Source organism: Camellia sinensis, chromosome 15 (genome assembly GCF_055761805.1).
Source record: "Camellia sinensis isolate YWXY chromosome 15, ASM5576180v1, whole genome shotgun sequence".
NCBI classification, from domain to species: domain Eukaryota; kingdom Viridiplantae; phylum Streptophyta; class Magnoliopsida; order Ericales; family Theaceae; genus Camellia; species Camellia sinensis.
This window is the reverse complement of record NC_138975.1, coordinates 23,686,240-23,703,628: the sequence shown is the minus strand read 5'-3', so window position 1 is coordinate 23,703,628 and position 17,389 is coordinate 23,686,240. Positions and strand designations below refer to the sequence as shown.

The 17,389-nt window shown below is 35.5% G+C and overlaps 2 protein-coding genes across 2 annotated transcripts; both read left to right on the top strand.

The window, feature by feature from the left end:
• Positions 1-7,945: 7,945 nt before the first annotated feature.
• Positions 7,946-13,953, top strand: LOC114313317 (uncharacterized). The gene is made up of 5 exons (XM_082908086.1): positions 7,946-8,334; positions 11,327-11,610; positions 11,704-11,954; positions 13,502-13,726; positions 13,813-13,953. Exons 2-5 carry the CDS (start codon positions 11,328-11,330, stop codon positions 13,951-13,953), a joined length of 900 nt encoding a protein of 299 aa, XP_082764212.1. The 5' UTR covers positions 7,946-8,334; position 11,327.
• LOC114306821 (uncharacterized) lies at positions 13,925-16,923 on the top strand. Its single transcript, XM_082907786.1, has 3 exons — positions 13,925-14,098; positions 14,181-14,604; positions 16,623-16,923. The coding sequence occupies exons 1-2, from the start codon at positions 13,955-13,957 to the stop codon at positions 14,586-14,588; spliced, it is 552 nt and encodes a 183-aa protein (XP_082763912.1). The 5' UTR covers positions 13,925-13,954; the 3' UTR covers positions 14,589-14,604; positions 16,623-16,923.
• The last annotated feature ends 466 nt before the right edge of the window (positions 16,924-17,389 follow it).

Here is a 17,389-nt window from a genome sequence, read left to right as displayed (position 1 = left end):
GTTGAAGTTTAGAGTGAGGAGCTCTCCAATGGAGGTTTTGAAAAGTTAGAGAGAGAAAGAGTCAAAGAAAAGTGATCTAAAAAGTCACTTTTCGAACTGATATAAAAGTCGCCCCGCTCGAGTGTGCAACTCCCCGCTCGAGCGTCAGACACAAACTCGCGCTCGAGCGTAAAAAAAGCCGCTCGAGCGTCGATTGCACACTTCCAGAAGTTTTGCAGACCATGGTCCCTGCTCGAGCGTTAGAATCCCCGCTCGAGTGGAGGAACAAAATCAAAGGGGACCGCTCGAGTGTCAAAAGCCCCGCTCGAGCGTCCGATGTCCTGCAGGGAAAAAATACTGGGAGATGAATATTCACGCTCGAGCGTCAAAACGCCTGCTCGAGCAGAGATGCAACAACAAAGGGCCCGCTCGAGCGTAAAGGCCAAAATCTGGGCATCAACTTTTGGTTTCAAAACACAACCAACCTATTCCAATCCTGCCTAACACAGACTCACATACAAAGAGTAAAAGACGGAAATGAGAATACGACAACAACACATCCACGAAACTAAGTTCGGAATACAATAAACAAGGAAGGGAAAACCGGGATCGCTATAGGTGTGGATCCGGTCGGTTCTAATGTTAATTTTTTGAACAAGGAAATTAATTCAAAATTTGCACCAAATTTGAATTCAAATTTTCTGTCCATAATTGTGCCACTTCCAGTCCAAAATTCCTAATAGATAAATTGTTTTTTAACAGGTTTTAACTGCCAGAAACTGCCCAGCAGTTCTGAATAGTTTTTCCAGACAGATTCAAATCTGAAACTGCTGCAGATCTGTTGGAATTTTGAATTGTATCTGTTCAAAACAGTTTCATACTTGTTTGGTTCAAAACGACACCTATTGATAGATCAGTTTGCCTATAAATACCAGCCCTTTCCAGTAGTTTTCCAATCCGAAAGCAGTCTGAAAAATTCATTTTTACAGTCTAGATTTCGCTCTATTGCATATATATTCTTAATATAATTTTAGGAAAAATTTAGAAAGTATAAAACACAGGTTTTGTTCGCCATACAAATTGTTTGGAGTGCTACTACAATTTGTGATGATCATTGTATCTTGAGAGATAGACGCCTTTTATCCGTAAGTACCGTAGCGGGACGAATCTGTCTTAAGGACAGAGTGTCACACACTTGACTTAATCTTTTTGTACTTTTACATTTCGGTAAAATAAATTATGTAAGTAATTTATTTTTATTTGTTTGATTTATTTCAACTTATTTATTTTACACAGAAAATTATTCCAACAGAATTGACATTAAATTTATAACCAACCAAATCATGATTGATTCCAAGTTTTTGGACCTAGAACCATACCAATCATGCACTAGAACCAACCCAATCCAATATAGCTCGGGTTGGTTCAGGCTATAACCACAGTTCTACTATATTAAAAATAAGTAAAACAGTCAATAATAAATAATTAAAGTACACAAGTGTTGGTCAATCTAAAAAAAAAAAATACACAAGTGTTTAACATTTAAACTTAACACGAACAAAGAGCAAAATATTGTTTAATGCAAACCAATATAAATTAAATCCGACTCAAGCATAAATATATTAAATACAAATTAAATTCATTAATATAACCAATACAAATTAAATTATTTGCAAAATCTAATTGAAACTTCTAGTATTTCCTTCATTTACCTAATAATTCTTGTATCTGAAAAATTATTAGGTGTAATCAAGCCCATTGTAATAGAGCAATAAGATGAAGACATGTCAATATAAATAAAATTTTAAAATATATATACATATATATAAATAGATTTGATTCTCGAATTAATTCAATTTAGACAAGACCTGAATGAAGAACCAATTCCTATTAATTTTATGATTTAAAGATCCAAAACCAAACTAATACACATAAAAACCAACCCAACCCAACCCAAAAATTCTTCGATTCACTAGCTAATTTCAACACCCTAATCTCAAGTATAGTTGTAGTGGTTGGAATCATCTTGGTTTTTCAGTGTCAGTTTTTCTTTTCTTTTTTTAGTTGGAGAGATGGATTAGATGGTCCAGATTTTATTTGCGTCACATTGCCTAATTTGATGATCCAATCTAAATTATATAACCATCTTCTAGCTTTAAATGTGTAGATTGTTTAATAAATTAATTAATTAAATACATTCAATAATTATAGTCGAGTGATTTTAAACTATTTGATTTCATAATGTGGCTGTATACACTAAAAGAAAAGTGGGCATATGAGACGGAACTATTTGCGACGGCACACTTGCTGTCTCAAAAAGTCACTTTTTGTGACGGCAGAAAATCACATCTCAAAAAAGCAGAGCATTTGCGACGGCACTATTTGCCGTCTCAAAAAATGAGAGTATTTTCGACGGTAAATAGTGTCGTCGCAAATGCTCTGCTTTTTTGAGACGGCAAATGGTGCCGTCGCAAATACTCTGTTTTTTTGAGACGGCATTTTCTGCCGTCGCAAAAAGTGGCTTTCGTGTTTTTTTTTAGTGAATATTTTTAAAATTTTAAATATTTTTTTTAGATGTACCTTACTTAGATGTATCTAAAAAATAAAAAATTTATGAAAAAAATATTTTTAAAAATTAATAAATACATAAAAATACAAAAAAAATGTATTGAATTATTGTATTTTTTTTTTTTGTATTTTTGGTATTTAGTGAATTTTTAAAAGATTTTTTGTACAATTTTTTTAATTTTTAGGTGTATTTATGTTAGGTGTGTCTAAAAATTTTAAAAAATACTTAAACTATTAAAAAAATTCAGTAAAAACAATATAACACGGAAAACAATAAAGTATAATTTTCTCAAAAGAGTTTTTGGAAAACTCTAACCTAGCATAGTGATTGTGGTTTTGAGATAGCTTCATATATGTACAGTCACAAAATGGTTTAAATAAATTCAACGGTATTTTTCTGTCGCAAAAAAAATTTAAAAAAAACAATGTCGTCTTACTCTTTTGATATAACATTTCTCTTTTCATTCATTTTTTCTTCTTCTTGTCTCTCTGTCTCTATCTCTCTCTCTTCTCTTTATCTCTTTCACTTATCACTCTTCTTTCTATGTCTGCCTGTTTCTCTCTCTCATTTTCTCTCTGTGTCTCTCGCCTATCTCTCTTCTCTCTATCTCTCTCATCTGTTTTCTCTCTCTGTCTCTCTCACTCATCTCTTTTATCTCTATCTCTCTCATTTCTTTTTTTTTCTCTCTCTCTCTCTCTCTTATCTTTCTATCTCTCTCGCTCATTTCTCTTCTCTTTCTGTCTCTCTTTTTTTGTATCTCTCTCTCGCTCATCTCTTTTCTCTCTATTTCTCTCTCTTTTTGTCTATCTCTCGCTCATCTCTTGTTTCTCTCTCTTTTTCTATCTCTCCATCTCTCTCTCTTTCTCTTTCTATCTCTTTTTCTGTCTATCTCTCTCTCTCTCTATCTCTCTCCCACTCATCAATCTTCTATTTCTCTGTCTACTTGTCTATTTGTCTATTTCTCCCTCACTATGTTCGCCTTGCTCACTCTCTTACTCTCATCTTTTCTATTTATTGAGCTCCTTATCGATTTATCGATCCACTATAAATGACGTCATCTTACTCTTTTGAACATTTCTCTTTTCACCCATTTTTTTATTTTCCTATCTCTCTGTCTCTGTCTCTCTTCTCTTTCTCTTTTTTACTCATCACTCTTCTTTGTCTGTCTGTCTCTCCCTTTCTCTATGTGTCTTTGTATCTCTTCTCTCTCTCTCTCTCTGTCTGTCCGTCTCTCTCTTTCTCTCTGTCTCTCTTCTCTTTCTCTCTCTCACTCATCAATCTTCTATGTCTGTCTGTCTGTCTGTCTGTCTCTCTCTTTTTCTTTGTGTCTCGCATCCATCTATCTTCTCTCTATCTCTTTCATCTATCTTCTCTCTCTGTCCCTCTTTTCTCTCTCTTCTTTTTTTCTCTCTCGCTCATCTCTTTTTGTTTCTCTCTCGTTTATCTCTTTTCTCTCTCTCTTTGTCTCTTTCGCTCATCTCTTTTCTCTCTATCTCTCTCACTCATCTCTCTTCTCTCTATCTCTCTCACCTCTCTCTCGCTCATCTCTCTGTTCTCTTTTCTCTCTATGTCTCTCTCGCTTATCTCTCTTCTCTTTATCTCTCTCTCTGTCTCTCTCATTCATCTCTCTTCTCTTTCTGTCTTTTTTCTATCTTTCACTCTCTATCTCTTTCTCTCTCTCTCTCTCTCTCTCTCTCTCTCTCTCACTGTGTTCGCGTTGCTCACTCTCTCCCTTCCATCTTCTCTATTTACTGAGCTCCTTCTCGATTTATCGATCCACTACAAGAAAATACACTTTTAGCGACCACTTTGCCTCTTTCTCGCTCACCACTCTGTCTCTGTTTCTCTCCCTCTCTCTCCTCTATCTGTCTCTCACTCATCTCTCTCTCTCTCTCTCTCGCCACCCATCTCCTCTACCACCTTTACCACTACTGCAAACGTCATTTCACTACCATCATTACTACCACGGTCTCCATTTCACCTTTACGACTACCATTACTACTACCATCGCCACCACTCCACTACCACCACTACCACTATTGCCACTACTGTTACTACCATTACCTCTCTTTCACCCCTGCCACTCCATCTACTCTACCACTACCACAACTTCACCACTAATCTCTTTCGCCATCAATACTACCACAACCACCACCATCATCTCTTATCCACCACCTTCACCACTACTGCCGCTTCCTCTCCTCTACTACAAAATATTACCTCTCTTCTCTCTCTCTCTCTCATCACTCTTCTTTGTCTATCAGTCTTTGTCTCTGTTTCTTTCTCTTTCTCTCTTTGTCTCTCGTTCATCTCTCATCTCTCTATCTCTCTTCTCTCTCGCTCATTTCTCTTCTCTCTATCTCTATCTCTGTCTCTCTAGCTCATCTTTCTTCTCTCTTCGTTTCTCTCTTTTGCTATGTCTTTCTCTCGATTATCTCTTTTCGCTCTCTTTCTCTCTCTCTTTGTCTATCTCTCGCTCATCTCTTGTTTATCTCTATTTTTCTATATGTCTCTCTCTATCTCTTTCTCTCTCTGTCTTCCTGTCTCTCTCTCTATATCTCTTTCTCTCTCTCTCACTTATCACTTTTCTCTTTCTCTTTCTCTCTTTGTGTCTGTTTGTCTGTCTCTCGCTCTTCTCTCTTTCTCTTTCTCTTTCTCTATCTCTCTTCTCTATCTGTCTCTCACTCATCTCTCTCTCACTACCCATCTTCTCTACCACATTCACCACTACTGCAAATGCCAATCCACTACTGCCACTTCCTATCCTCTACCAAAAAAAATTAGTTCTTGATTTTTAGTAACAAAAAAAAATATGGGTCGCAAAAAATATTTTTCGTTGACCACAAAAAATTAACTTTATTTTAATGAAAAATATTGTCCCTACTTCTACCAAATAAAAAATAATAATTTTTTATTTATTAAAATAAATATGAAACAAATAAACTTTCAACCTTACTAAATGAAAAAAAAAAATTCATTAACTAAAAAAAAAAAATCATTTTATTATTTAAATATTCATTTGTAATCGAAAAAAAAAATTCCAAAAAAATTTCCATTTCCACGCCCCCTCCTTTCCATTCCCGCTCAGTTGCCCCCACCCCAAACCCAAAATCCCCAATCTCAAAAATCCCTAATCTCTTCCCCCCCCCTTTTTCCATGCCCGCTCAGGTTTCCCCCCATCCCAAACCCAAACCCAAACCCAAACCCAAAATCCTCAATCTCAAAATCCCTAATCTCTTCTTACGTCTCTCTCTCTCTCTCTCCGTCTCAATTTGTTTCAGATGCTGATTCGGATGATTCACGGTCGAGGAGGAAGAGGAAGAGCAGGAGTTCTAGGCGTAGAAGTAGGAAATCAGAATCAGTCGGTGATAGTGAATCGGGTTCTCTCCAAGTGAGACAAATCTTGAGAGGAAGAAGATGGAAAATGAGGTAATGTGCTAAGTGGCTCATGTATTCTCTCCACTTTTTGGCTAGTAACCCACTTTTTTTTTTTTTTTTTTGTATTGTTTTGTGTCAGGTAAAACGAATGGAGATGGAGCAGAAAAGTTGCTCCTTGAAGGTCAAAATTTTTTTTCCAATTATTTTTTTTTCAATTATAATGTGTATGATCCCATCGTCATAAATAATAATAAAAAATATAAATATTTTAGGCCTAGACAAACATGTTTTTTAGTTTATATTTTAATTTTTTTTAAACATTTTGTTCAAACCAAATGTGTTTGTAATTTATGTTTTTCTAAAAATAAACAAAAACCAATTTATAAAATTTATGGAAAATATTTTTCATTAAAATATTACCTCTACTTCTACCAAAGTAAAAAAATAAGAATAATTTTTTATTCATTAAAATAAAAATGAAACAAATAAATTTTCAACTTTAATTACTAAAAAAAAAATAAAATCATTAACTATAAAAAAAAAATTATTTTAACAATTTCTCGCTCATCTTTCTTCTCTCTCTATCTCTCTCTTTTTCTATGTCTTTCTCTTGATCATCTCTTTTCGCTCTCTTTCTCTCTCTTTGTCTATCTGTTACTCATCTCTTGTTTCTCTCTGTCTCTGTCTCTATCTCTTTCTCTTTCTGTCTCTCTCTCTCTCTTTCTCTATCTCTCTCTCTCTATCTTTCTCTCACTCATCCCTCTTCTCTCTCTCTTTCTCTCTCTATGTCTGTCTGTTTGTCTCTCACTCTTCTCTCTCTCTTTCTCTCAATGTGTCTGTCTGTCTCCCCCATTGTGTTCACCTTGCTCACTCTCTCCTTCCTCTCTTCTCTATTTACCGAGCTCTTCACTAGAAGAAAATACACTTTTAGCGACCACTTTGTCTCTCTCTCTCTCGCTCATCACTCTGTCTCTGTCTTTGTCTCTGTCTCTCTCTTTCTCTCTCTCTCTCTATCTCTCTTCTCTATCTATCTCTCACTCATCTCTCTCTCACCACCCATCTCCTCTACCACATTCACTACTACTGCAAATGTCATTCCACTACCAGCATTATTACCATTGTTGCCACTCCATCTCTACGACTACCATTACAGCCAGTATCGTTACCACTTCACTACCACTACCACCACTACTACTACTATTACCTCTCCTCTACCACCGCCACTTCATCTCCTCTACCACCACCACCACCACCACCACCACCACCATCACCTCTTATCCACCACCTTCACCACTATTGTCGCTCTCTCTCCTTCACCACCTTCACAAAAAAATGGGCCACAAAAATCATATTTTTCATTAACCATAAAAAATTAATTTTATTTTAACGAAAAATATTTTTCATTAAAATATTACCCCTACTTCTACCAAATAAAAAAAAAATTCATTAAAATAAAAATGAAACAAAATTTCCCTTTTTTTTCACTAACTCGCCCGCCCAAACTTAATTTCCCCCTTTTGTTTTTTCCCTCTGCCTTTCCCCCCATTTTTTCATTTCCTTTCAGGTTTACAGAGTCCTAAGTTTCGAAACAACACTCTCTCTCTCTCTCTCTCTCTCTCTCTCTCTCTCTCTCACACACACACACGGAGGCAAGCGACGAGCGGCGAATATTTTAAAAGTATAATTCATTCTAATGTTTTTTAAAAATTTTCGATATACCAAACATAAATACACTTTAAAAGTATAATATTTGTAAAAAAAATATTTAAAAAATTCACTGAATACTAAAATAAAACAAATTCACTTAATACTAAAATATTTTAAAACGTCACTCTTATTTAAGTTCTAGGTACAAAAAGTTTTAGTCGTTATATATGGGTTATTTGCCAACAAATAACCAATTTAGATGATGTTTGGGAAGTGAGTTTTTATGTAGGTTTTTTTAGATGTAAGATATTAAAATGTCATTTTTTTTTTTTTTTTTGGTGTTTGGGAAGATAGTTGGATTTTTTTGTGATTGGATGTGATATTTGTGAGAAAAAAAGTGAAATGATTATGGGGTTGGATGTGATATTTTGTTTGGATGTGTTTTTTTTTTATTTTGCAACATTTTTGTCTTTTAATGGAAAAAATGAGAAAAAACCTAGGTAAAATTCTTCCCAAACACCACCTTAGTCACCACAGGTCTAAAATTTGAGAGGGAAATTACTTTTAATATTCGCGCCCTCTTCTACATTCTCTGTTTAAACAAACACAAAAGTCCTCTTCTCTCACACATCACCACCAAACCTCACCCCACCTCATCTCAGCACAGTCCCTTACCACCGTCGCTCACCGTAGCTCACCGTACATTGCACATCGGCACCGCCGCAGCCGCAAATCACCACCGCCACCGCCGCAGATCACAGGTTCTCTCTCTCCCTCTCTGTGTCGGTTGCGCTCTCTATCTTGCTCTCTTCTCTCTCTCTCTCTCTCCCCCTTCCTCTATTTCCCCAACTATCAACTCTTGCTATAGGGTTTTATATGATTTATACTAAATAATTTCATGTTGATTTCTTAAACTGGTTTGATTTCTAGAGCTTTATGGGTTTGATCTAGTAAATGGGTTTGATTTTACTGGTAAAATTTACTTTCGCCCTCTTTTTCCTTTCTCTCTCATTAGTTTCAAAGCCCTAATCCATTGATTGTGAATGTATTTGCATGTATGGCTGCTCATTGATTGTGTATGTATTCTCATGTGTTCTGATTGTTTGAATTGAAATTTGATTCTATGATTGCAATAGTAAATAATTTATTGGCTTCCCTTTGATGATTCTTTCTCAGATTTTGGGCAATACCCCTCATTTTGCTAGTTTTCAGGAGGCTTCTCAGTCTCACTCCATGGTTTTGCTACATTTGTTTTCTTAGATATTGTGTAGCCTTGGATTTGGTGTTAGAGTAATAGTGCAATTCTCTGAGATATATATCTAGTTTTGCTGAAGCTAATATCTTTGTTTATTGACCTACTTAAGATATATATATTAAACATATAAGGAAGTCTAACTTATTAAGTCCTCCTATTCACACTCTCCTTTTATAGAACCCTAGAAAATAATCTTGCATGTCCAGGGAGGTTTTACTTTTGGGCTTAAAAATTCAAAATGGCAAAAAAATTTTAAGTACTACTTTTGAAAATTATTCACTATCAATTGTTTCTCATGATTTGTGTGGCTGCACCAATAATGAGAGCCTTCAGTTACAAATAGCTGGTTTGTCTTGTGATTCGTCTGGCCCCACTGTGTTTGTCGAGCTGCAAGATTGCCACTGGAAACTTTTACAAAGAAGACAGATGATGAACAATGAACAATTTTGAAAAGAAAACAATTTCTTGCATATTCTACATCTAAAGAAAGGTTATTGTTGCTTTCACATATCCTCCCACTGTCTTTTGAAGTACCAAGACTCTGTGAATGTGCTCTTAAAATAGTTCCTAACATCATTTTGGTATTCTCTTCTGTCAGTATAATTGAGGGAAATGTCATTCCTAACCCTTTGTTATCTTGACCTAAACCAGTTCCACATAGGTTCAGCACAAACAAACCTATGCACTTTCTTGTTCTGTCTGATGTATACAAATTTGTTGTGAAGGGATGTGTTCAAAACTCTTGAATGTGGCTTTTCAAATCACCAACCAATATGTGCTGTTCTATCATTTAAAAAAAATATATATATATTTCTTTGAGATTTTTTGTAGGGCTGTAATCCATATGTGATTCATTGGTTAAGCCATAACTTGTACACCCTCTTATCATCGTTACTTTTAGGTAGTATTTGATAACCCAATTCAACAGTTAAAAACTAAAGGTATTAAGTGAATAAATTATGCTTAATAAACACAATTCATATTGCACCTGTTAGAAATATGACAAAATTTCAAGTTATAGACTACTTATCAAATGTTGAGTTCATGACATAGAGATGCTCAAAGCAACTACCTTTTATCCATGAAATAAATAAAACCACTTTTAACCAATCAGCATTCCTCATCCTATTATAGTACATGGTATTGAATTGGATCCACTAACCAATATTGCGATTATGCATTCAAAATGAGCTGGTAAAAGTTTTATGCACCAGTAAGTTGGTAAAAGTAAAAGTTGACTCCCCATTGATCGCTTTATAAAAAGTTAAACTAAATTATGAGACAAATTCTGTGGCTACCTCATTTAGAGCACTAAAAGACTACCACTTCCCAGTCAGTAATATCACCAGTTAACACGTAGGTCAGACATAGAGGAAACTACTACTTTAGGTGAAGAAACTCCCTAAGAACTGAATGTAGGGAAAAAAAATGAAAGCCATACCTCAAGCTTAAAATTTTGATGTTTTTGTGGGTCATCTTGGCAGTCATAATCTGCTTCAGTATATTCATCATGCTCTTCTTGGTCTGCCTTTTCAAGTACTACTTTTATAGTCTCACCAGTCCTTGGGATATATCCAAACGCCTCACAGATAAAACCTGACACTGTCTCGTATTGATGACCCTGTCACAAAACAGGCAAAAAAATAGGCCGTCAAAAGTGTATTTAACGCTTGATGGCTATTCCTTTTTGACCAAGCGACGCAAGGGAAAAAAAAAGAAAAAAAAAATTATGCCACTAGACAGGCATGAGTTCGTTTTGCCTGGACTTCATAGATGAAGTTATTAATTTCAAAAATGGAAGGGAAACAAAAGAAGGAAAGAATCTCCAATAAAACTAGTAAAATAGTAACAAATGATGCATAAAAACTAAATACCCAGTGACGCAGGACAAGTAGGGACAGTAGCAACAATGTGTTTACGGACTGATTTTAATTGGGGTTTTATGGCTGAAATTGCAATAAGAGTATAGGGGTTTTAAAGGTTTGTTTAGAGTAATAAAGGGGTAAGCGTACAAGCATGAAAACATGAGATTTTGGCACTATTCAAGGGCTGCTTTAAGCGCTGTGAACAGTACCCATGAACAGAGTTTGAGCTGTTAAAGTGTCTACAAGAGGGAAAGATGGAGAAGAGGAAGATAGTTTCTACGAATCACTCCTAGAGGCCTTAGGCATCACACAATCCATAAGAAAGCATCAAAGCTCTTGAAAATCTCTAAAATATCAACTTTATTAAATTATAAGCATTACATGACTTTATATAGATTTTAGAGACTTCCTTTATCAACCAAGATTCTAAAATAGAAAACTAATAAAATTGCTAGTACATTAATTTGTCCTTTAGTATTCAAATGTTATTCCATGTCAAGATAATAACAGAATTGAGTTAAGAATATGGATGGAAATGTTTGTTAATTATCAGTCTTGATGTATATGTCTATATGCATTAAAAATTTGTGCTCATTGTGCTCTTTGGCCTTTGATTATGTTAAATTGTAATAGAATGGCTCCTGCGAAAAAGATGCGCCGTTTCCCACCACCAAAGAGGGCATTAATTGAACCATACTCATCGCAGACCGATACACCTACACCTACTCCTGAAGGTGTTGCAGCAGATGGATCTCAGACTATTGTACCATCTCCGTCTGAACAAGCTGCATTGTTAGGATCTGAGACTGTTGCACCATCTCCGTCTGAAAGTAATGCACCAGCTGCATCTGAGAGTTGTGAAGCATCTCCGTTTGAAACGAATCCACCATCTCCTCAAAGTCAACCGAGTGGCGCAGGTAATTAAATATGTTTGAGATCTGTCTTCAATTTATATATATTGTTAATATTTTGTAATTTTTAAATACATTAATAATATTATCAATTACCAGGTGCATCTTCATCAAAGCGTGTGCGGGGACCAACAGTTGGAAAAGCAACAGCAAAAAGAATTGCCAACAATAATGGAAACAAGCTGTACATTCTAATCACGGAGACATTCAATGCATTCGAAGGTGTGCTAGCGACCCCAGGATCGAATGAGATCGGCCTTCAGATTAGGAGGATGTGCCCCATTCAAGGCGTTAACAATTGGACTGTTGCTGAGCCAGCGACAAAAGCTGCTGTTGTACAAGCTGTCCGGGTATGATTAAATTGCTTTCATAGTCTGTGTGGATAATGGAAACAGTGCTTTTATAATGTGCATATAGGAGCTCATTTGTTTTCTTTGTTTACTTTGTTGGTTTTCGAAGCTTGAAAGCAGTGAAGAGATGAAAAGCTCATTTGCTTCAACTTGTGTCTATAAATAAGCAGCCCATTCCATCTTAGATTTTTTGGGGAGGGGGTGTCTATAAATAAGCAGCCCATTCCAACTTATTCATGAATCATGTTGGTACATGAAATTGTTTAAGGTCCCGTGGTTTCCTTTATTTTTTTGTTTGTTGATATAGCTTTTTTAAAGTTACTTACCATAAACTTCTCTTCATTATTTTATCATTCCAATGGAAGTTAAGAGCAATGTAACCTACATAAAGTACATGACATATTATTCTTGACCACATACGTATGACAACCATTTAGTCTTTTTAGTGAGTGCCTTGTTAACCAACAGGACAATCACAGGCTCTGTGAAATTGGATTCTGCATACATGTCTGATAAACATATCATTACAGAAAATGCCGATTCAAGTAAAATTATTTTGATACCCACAACCACATGTCTATGTTTAAATCGTTATTTGTCTACGAACATAGTATACTGGTATTCCATTTAAACGATGGCAATGTATGAAGATGCGCATTATAAATGTTTGTCAGGTTATTGCTAAATCCAGTTTAGGTGGACTGTATGGATGGTAGATGTTAAGCTCCCGTAGTCAATTTCTTAAATTGGCTTCTAATGGAAATCATCCAATTATTGGAGTAAGAGAAGTTGTAGTCAATCGCAATTTGTTTTGTAGTTCACAAAATTCATAAATTGTTAGGATAAAGCTTGTGTTCTATTGTCAATGTTACTTGGTTTCTTTAGTAATGATCTCCTATTTGTGTTGCAACTTTCTGAGTCACTGTTTTTTCAATCAAGTTGTGGAGGGCCAAATCTCCTTTATATAATTCTTGAATCTGAGTCATTCCTGTTATTAGTGGAGTGTAATTTTGATGTCTGTTTTTGGGCTATGCCCATGTAAAAGAAAAAGTAATAAGCCTGGTCTTGGCTAAGAGTGATGAAAATAACAAGTGTACTTTATTTATTTGTCTCCCTTCCATGATGCAAGTGTTGTCTGCTCCCAGCTGTGTTGCTGTGGGTTCAAGTCATGTGAATTAGCCTGGTCACAAAAAAGTTGGGGGTACGACTTGCCAACTAAGTACCTCTTCTGCACTGTGTATGATGACCTTCGATCATTGATGTAGTTAATACAAATTAGTCTTCATTGTATACAAATTAGTTTTCATTGCCCCAATTCATGTACCAACATGATTCATGAATAAGTTGGTCAGCAAATTCTTTCTTCACAGATTGAACTATGAAAGTGGTGGATCATATATCATGGAAAGATTATAGGGAGTCTTGGTCATAGCTCCCTCATTTAAACTAGTATGATGACACCATTTTAAGGCTTTCGCACTGTTAACATATTTGCAGCTTTCACATTACATAAGTTAAGTTACTTATTGTGTTTGTATTGATTGTAGGATAAATTTGAGATTGGGGATAATTACGAGGAGAATTCACTATCCCAAAAAGTTGTGGAAAAGAAGTGTTATGTGTTATATAAAGATTGGAAGTGCAGAATGAAGAAGAAATGGGAGAAGCTTGTGGATGCGGGAATTGATCCCTATGCTCATCCATACAAAGGAGTACAATCCGATGATTGGAAGTATTTGATTGACCAAGTATGGTTGGATCCTAAAAACAAGGTATGTTATGATTTAGTTATTACTTAGTACTCTTTATCATTGTTTAACTATATATGTAACAAACCGTTATAATCTGGATTATGTAGCGTCGCTACGATGCCGGCAAACTAAATAGGAGCAAGCTACCCTACAATCATAGTAGTGGGTCACAATCTTTTCCGGCGACGATGATCATTGCGGTGAGATGTGTGTCATTGATTTTATTAACTTTATCCACACATATTTAATATGTTAGTGTTGATATCGGTGTTTGGCATATCACAGGTGAAGGAAAACGGTGGCTTGTTGCCAGATATTTGCAATTTCTACAAGGACACTCATCAGAACAAGAAGACAAAAGAATGGATTGATCCTATATGCTGTGATTTACATGTAACTATTCCAATCATTTGGACACTTATAGTAACTACTGTGTTTGATTTATATTAACGATAGTTATATGTCACAATTACAGGAGCAAATGACAATGGTGCGGGATGAGTCTATTGAGTCTGGAACACCGATGACACAAGAGGATATATCAAGAGTGGTGCTGGGGAAGAAGAAGGGATACTTGAGAGGTTTTGGGGTCGGACCAAAGCCCTCGTCTTGTGATGTTGGGTCGAATGTGGCATCACAAGCACGTGAGGAGCACTTGAAAAGGCTTACATCCGAGTTGGAGATACTGCGTGCGGAGCAGCAGAGTGACCGTGAGGAGCAGAAAAAAAAGGAAAAGGAGCAGCAAAAAAAGGAAGAGGAGCAACAAATAAAAGAGGCAGAGAATGCAAGACAACGTGAGGAGATGCAGATGCAGATTTTTGGACTTCAGAGCACGTTGGCGCAAGTTTTGGAAAAGCTCAATCCATCAAAGTCCCCACCATAGCTACTTATGGTAATGGGTAAGTGTGTTAACCAAATTGCATTATATTTATGTTCAAAGTCAAGGCAAATAAACGTGTTATGAGAATATTAGAGAACAAATTGTGAGGCAAAAAGGGGAAAACAACCCATTCGGGGCCAAACATTGGAAACAGCACCAAAACAAATTGGTGGTAGTTTGATGGGGAGAGAGAAGATTGTGAGTGTTTGGATCTAAGCCAAGTGAGATGAGCTTTTTCTTGATGCATGAGTTCCAAAAGTTCTTGACTTCATTGTCAGTTCTACCAGGGAGGTGTTTGGCTATCTGAGCCCATCTGTTGCCTAGAATTCTATGAACGTCAATGATGATTCTCTCTTCTTGTTCAGTAAAAGAACCCCTCTTGAGATCTGGCCTCAAGTAATTTATCCACCTTAGTCTGCAACTCTTTTCGCACCTTTGCAAGCCTGCAATATCTCAACAATAAAATTAGAACAAATATTGGGTATAATGGTATTATTACATGACAATATTAAAAGTATCACCAACCAATGATGAATCTTATATTGCGGTAGTGCAGAGTTAGATTAGTGGGTGACAAATGATGTCTACTTAATCTTATTTCTGATGTTTTGATTGTCCGTAACTTGTGTCACCGTTAAACTCAATATTTGTTCCAAAATCCAGTCATTGATTTCTAGAAATGACAATACTAAGTATAAAATAGATCTTGAGCAAGTCCTATAGTGCAGTGAAATAACACCAGACTCCTAGGGATCAGCCAAGCTCAGCACCTGTATTCGATTTCCTTCTTCTATCCCTCTCTTGAAATGAGACAAGAAATAACAAGTAGAATTCATACCCGCTAGTTTAGGAACAGAACTCCAACAGCCATGGCCATGGCTACTGATGTGTGTGATGAGCTTCTCATCTTCTTCAGGAGACCACAGCCCCCTCTTGACTTTCTGTTTGCTGCAACAATGATGGCCCATCTCAGCCCTTCACTACCCAACTTATTAGCACAACTCATTGTCTATATATATATATATATATAATTATTGTGCCCTTGTGGGGTGCTTTTATTTCCTTCTCCTAATAATCATAAAAAAATATCAATCTTTTTCTACATACAGAAGTTTCTATAAACTTCAGCTTTGTTATAACTTCTAAATGTGATGTACATGAAGTGTGCTTCATTTTATATTAATATATTTATGAACATAGTTTTTACATGAGAGAGAGAGAGAGAGAGAGAGAGAGAGAGAAATGTGATGGAAAATTAACTTGGGATGTACTCATGAGAGGAGAGAGGACCGCAGGGGTCTCATTGAGTGTTTTGGCAGTTTCCAAACCTTTTGTCCTCCTCTCAACCATTGCTCTCAACTTGGTTAACACTCTTCTTTAATCAAAGAAGAGATAATATTCCCATCACACACACAATTTGTTGACCTAGTATGTACAGATACTACCCTTCAATAAGCAACATCCTGAAAACCAATCAATTGCAACTTAGAAAATGTCCACAAGACCCATCAGCAGCTTAGCTTCAAACCCTTCACAACCCTTGACTCCCAAAAACACTTTGTCTTACCTGAATGCAAAATAAGTAGCATAAAAAATATGAGTTGAAGGTAAGTGTTTTAATTTTTTGTTTGGTGTTAGTAATATGCTTCTGATGATATGGGTTTGTTGTTTTGCTGGAACTTGTGTTGATAATCACAACCTCGTATCTTCCACTCCGCTCTCACACTTACCCTTCTCCAAATAAAAGTTCAACCAAAGCATATAGACTATTCAGAAGTAGAAAGACTATTTTAACTTAGTTTCCATTGTTGAAGCATAGGTCAATATTGGCATATTGTGGAATAATAGTTATAATTGATATATACATATGAATGATGTTTAATTTACAAAACGGTATTGATTGTCATTTAATTTGTTAATGTTTCTTTTACTTTCCATGTAGAATAAATATTTTTTGTCCAATTTTACAATAAAGTTATGTGCAAATATTTTTAACCAAAAGTTACCTGACATTATTTCTTATTTTCTTTGGTACAGATGGATGATCTCGAGCACAAAGCTAAATTGTACAGGACTAATTGGCACTATAAGCATTTTTGGAAGGAATATATATTTTTGAATAGATGTGTATGGAAAATATTTGGGAGGAGTAGTAGTTATTTTTTTTGGATGAATGTGTATGAAAAATATTTAGATAGACTACTAGTGTGTATATTTTTTGATAGCTGAGCATGGATAACAATTTAAAACATAATAACAACTAATTGTTATGTTTTAAATTGTTATGCTAGATGGATGTGACTTGGATAATTATATAGATTACAAGTGGATTTTTAATTGGAGGAATATGTATCTTTGAAATTGCTTGTGGATGAAAGTTTATAATAGTTGATGACTTTCATTAAACAAGTTTAGGCTTGGATGATTTATATTTTGTCGATTGTTCATGATTCAGTTGATTTGAATGAAGCTTGCAAATTACATATTATATTGAATGAATTGGATGAATTATTATGAATTACATGTTTATTTTGTTGGATGTTGGCGACCAAATGTTGATCTTGTTTTTTTTGTTTTGGCGACCAATTGACTAGTTGGGAAAGATAACTAATACTTTTGCCGACAAAATAATTAGTCGTTAAAATCATTAATTTTGGCGACTAAAACGGAATTTGTCGCTAATAAGTCAATTGCCGACTAAAGTTTTAGTTGCGCAAACATTTTTTTTCGCGACGAACATATTTGGTGGTGGAATGTGACAATTGCCAACCAAACTTTTTTGGTCGTGGAATGTGCCATTTGCC